Source organism: Erinaceus europaeus, chromosome 17, assembly GCF_950295315.1.
Source record: "Erinaceus europaeus chromosome 17, mEriEur2.1, whole genome shotgun sequence".
In the NCBI taxonomy this organism is placed as follows: domain Eukaryota; kingdom Metazoa; phylum Chordata; class Mammalia; order Eulipotyphla; family Erinaceidae; genus Erinaceus; species Erinaceus europaeus.
In genome coordinates this window covers 66,585,861-66,589,689 of record NC_080178.1, presented here as the reverse complement: position 1 = coordinate 66,589,689, position 3,829 = coordinate 66,585,861, and the positions used below count along the sequence as shown (strand labels likewise).

At 40.7% G+C, this 3,829-nt stretch overlaps 1 protein-coding gene across 1 annotated transcript; it reads left to right on the top strand.

Annotated features, from left to right (window-relative positions):
• Nucleotides 1-807: 807 nt before the first annotated feature.
• LOC103122816 (olfactory receptor 51I2-like) lies at nucleotides 808-1,752 on the top strand. The gene has a single exon (XM_007533437.1). The coding sequence runs from the start codon at nucleotides 808-810 to the stop codon at nucleotides 1,750-1,752; it is 945 nt and encodes a 314-aa protein (XP_007533499.1).
• Nucleotides 1,753-3,829: the final 2,077 nt, after the last annotated feature.

The window sequence follows — 3,829 nt, the reverse complement described above, 5'->3', positions numbered from 1 at the left end:
GTCAAGTATACATTTGAGATGCTTAGGAACTGGAGAAGTTGGAAGTCTCATAGGAAATTGAATGTCTATGGCTAGAAGTCTGAGCTAGACATATAACCTTGGAATCACTGATGTGTCAAGGACAGCTAAGAGGAGAATTCTAAGTAGAATACAATTTTTAAGATGTTAGTAGTGAAAGAGAGCATTTTTTTCTTTTGTCTCATCTGGTAGTAGTCCCTGAAATCGATGCTTAATAATAAAGAAGCTAGTATGGTGTAGGGCACATAATCAGTGGCCCAAATTCCTGATTCTCAAACTTGACTGCCTATTGAAATCACCTCAGAAGTTCAAAATAAATTTATTATTGTCTTTAGTTTTTTTTTTTCTTCTGTGCCTGACATCTGATATGCAGGTGGACCCAAATTATTGTCTGGTGAGATGATGTCATGGTTGGAAAAAGGAAAGCTGCATCAGGGAAGAGAGTAGCTCCCAAATATGGGAAAGGTGTATAAATATTGTTGATGGTAAACCACACCTTTTTATAAATAAAAATTAAAAAAGAAAAATATATATTTTACCACTTTATCAGGGTAAATGATAATGATTTACAGCATGATTGTTAATACATAGAACACATAGATAGAATGTCTCCTCTCCCTGTGATAGGTGTCTGCACTCAACCTAGGTCCTTTTCACCACCATGCACCAGGACTCTAATACCTCTCCATCCTGTCTCCCTGAGAACTGTATTCACTACTAGTCTTGTGTTTTCCACTGTGTGCTTTCACTGCACTCACTGTATTTCCCTTAAAGCCACTCAGGATCTTCATGGAAAGTTTTGGGGCTAACATCTCGAGCCCTTCCAGCTTCCTGCTAACAGGTTTTCCAGAGATGGAGGGTCTGGAGCACTGGATAGCTGCCCTCCTCCTTCTGCTGTATGCTATCTCCATCGTGGGCAACACCCTCATTCTCTTCATCATAAAGGAGGAGCAGAGTTTGCACCAGCCAATGTACTATTTCCTGTCCTTGCTGTCTGTCAATGACCTGGGTGTGTCCTTTTCTACTTTGCCCACTGTACTGGCAGCCATGTGCTTTCATGCCCCAGAGACTGCCTTTGATGCCTGCCTGAGCCAGATGTTCTTCATTCACTTTTTCTCCTGGACAGAGTCTGGGATCCTGCTGGCCATGAGTTTTGATCGCTACGTGGCCATCTGTAACCCACTGCGTTATGCCACAGTGCTCACTGATACACGTGTGGCTCACATGGGTCTATTCATCATCATCCGCAGCTTCTGCATGGTCTTCCCTCTGCCTTTCCTTCTCAAGAGGTTGCCTTTTTGTAGAGCCAATGTGCTAACCCATTCCTATTGCTTGCACCCAGATCTGATCCGCCTGCCCTGTGGAGATACCACCATCAACAGCATGTATGGCCTGTTCATTGTCATCTCTGCCTTCGGTGTGGACTCTGTCCTCATCCTCCTCTCCTATGTACTCATACTGCGATCTGTGTTGGCCATTGCCTCTCAGGACGAGAGGCTTAAGACACTCAACACATGTGTATCACACATCTGCGCTGTGCTCATCTTCTATGTACCCATGGTCAGTGTGTCCATGGTGCATCGATTTGGGACGCAAGCTCCCGAGCATGCGCACAAGTTCATATCCCTGGTGTATCTCTTCGTGCCCCCAATGCTTAACCCGATTATCTATTCCATTAAGACGAAAGAAATTCGTAAGAGACTACAGAAAATGTTATTAGGACCTAAGTTCTGATCAGAGAGAAACTTGGAAAGCAAGGTGCCCAAGGATTTGGCTGTTATTTGGTGCTATGGGTGTAGTAAGGGTTACCACAAATAACTTTTCTCAGAACCAATAGGAAAGAGAGTTTCAGTTAGACCCTTTCATTGGTCACATATACAAGTAGCACTTGTGCTTTTAAGTAGATCTTAAAAAAAAAAACACATTTATAAAGCATGTTGTAACTAGGGCTTATGTTACTTGAGATGATAAGTAGTATTTAGGTCTTTTCTTTTCTTTTTTGCCACCAAGGTTATTGCTGGGACTCAGTGCTGGCCCTATTGACACACTGCTCCTAGTGGCCATTTTTCTTTTAACTCTTTTTTTTCTTTCTATTTTATTTGACATTGAGAAATTGAGAGGGGGAGAGAAGACAGAGAGGGGGAAAGATATACACTTGCACACCTGCTGCTTATTGCTTGTGAAGCATACCCCCGCAGGTGGGGAGCAGGTCTAATTTTTTAAAATAACATTAATTTTGAGTGTCTTACATTTAAGAAAACCAGAGATAAGCAATAGCTATGCCTTTATTTATTTATTTAAAATATTTTTGTTTATTTACTATTGGGTAGAGACAGAGAGAAATTGAGAGGAGGGGGAGAAAGACAGAGAGACACCTGCAGCCCTGTTTCACCACTTCTGAAACTTTCTTCTTATAGGAGGGGACCAGGAGCTTGAACCTGGGTCCTTGTGTAGTGTAATGTCTGTGCTTAATCAGGTGCGCCACCACCTGGCCTCTAGCTATGACTTTATACTTTTAAAATAAATAAGAGGATAGGGGAAGATAGAATAATAGTTAGCAAAGAGACTTTCATGCCTGAAGCTTCAAGGCTTCCATGCCATACACTACTATAAGCCAGAGCTGAATAGTGCTTCAGTAAAAAAAATTAAAAAAAAATAAAAAAAGAAGACAAGAAGAAAAAAAAAAAGAAGAGAAATAAGAGTATTCTTGATTCATATAAAATAGTAAAACAAAACATAAATGCTTTCCATACTGAATAATCCACATATAAACCACATAACACCAGCAATTCAGAAGTTAAAGTCTGGAGAATATTTTTGTAAGAAAAGAATATGAGTTATTCTTCCTTGGACATCACTGGAGGAAGTTAATCAACTCTCATTTAGGACTCTAGTAAGTACTTTCAAAGGACAGTTAATAGGTACTAGGAATTAATGGTGGGACAACTCTGCTTCTGTGACCTGGGAAGTTGGACCTACAATCTGCTGGAGCATGGGTTTCTATGGTCTGTTGTGACAGCCAAGGCCAGGAACTTTAGCACGTACTAGAATCAAGGAGAGGAAGCTCAAAGATGTCAGGAAATCCACAGAACGTAGTCCTTGGAGAGTAGGAGTCATGAAAAGAGGAGTTCTACACAAATCCCCTGCAGAGCACATAGAAGTCCACACATCTGATAGAAATATGCATGATATTGTGGGAACTTCACATTGGGCAAGAGACAAGCCATGGCACATTCAACCATGAGCAAAAACATAGAGGTAGCATCTTCACTAGTGTGAGATAGGAAAAATTTAAAGGAAAATTTAAAAGAAACAGACTGAGCTCTGAGATACAGAAGTGACCTCAATGAGGTATTATATTTATCTGTCTGTCCAACAGAGGGCACCTTATAGCCATGAATCTGGAAAAACTATCAGGTTTTCTCCTTAGATCAGAAAACATTCCTTCCAGTCTTTAGAAAAAGCATTCATGGGAGTTGGGCGGTAGTGCAGCAGGTTAAGCGCAGCTGGTGCCAAATGCAAGGACCAGGAAAGGATCCTGGTTTGAGTCCCCGGCTCCCCACCTGCAGGGGAGTCACTTCACAGGCAGTGAAGCAGGTCTGCAGGTGTCTATATTTCTCTCCTCTTCTCTGTCTTCCCCTCCTCTCTCCATTTCTCTCTGTCCAATCCAACAACAATGACATTGATAATAAGTACAACAATAAAACAACAAGGACAACAAAAGGGAATAAATAAATAAATATAAAAAAAGAAAAACCATTCATATATATGTATATATTCATGTTTCAGTTTTTAAAAATTTTTTTAATTA

What these genes read in the sequence shown, in the direction of transcription:
- LOC103122816 (XM_007533437.1), top strand. Translation starts at nt 808, where the DNA reads ATGGAAAGTTTTGGGGCTAACATCTCGAGCCCTTCCAGCTTCCTGCTA.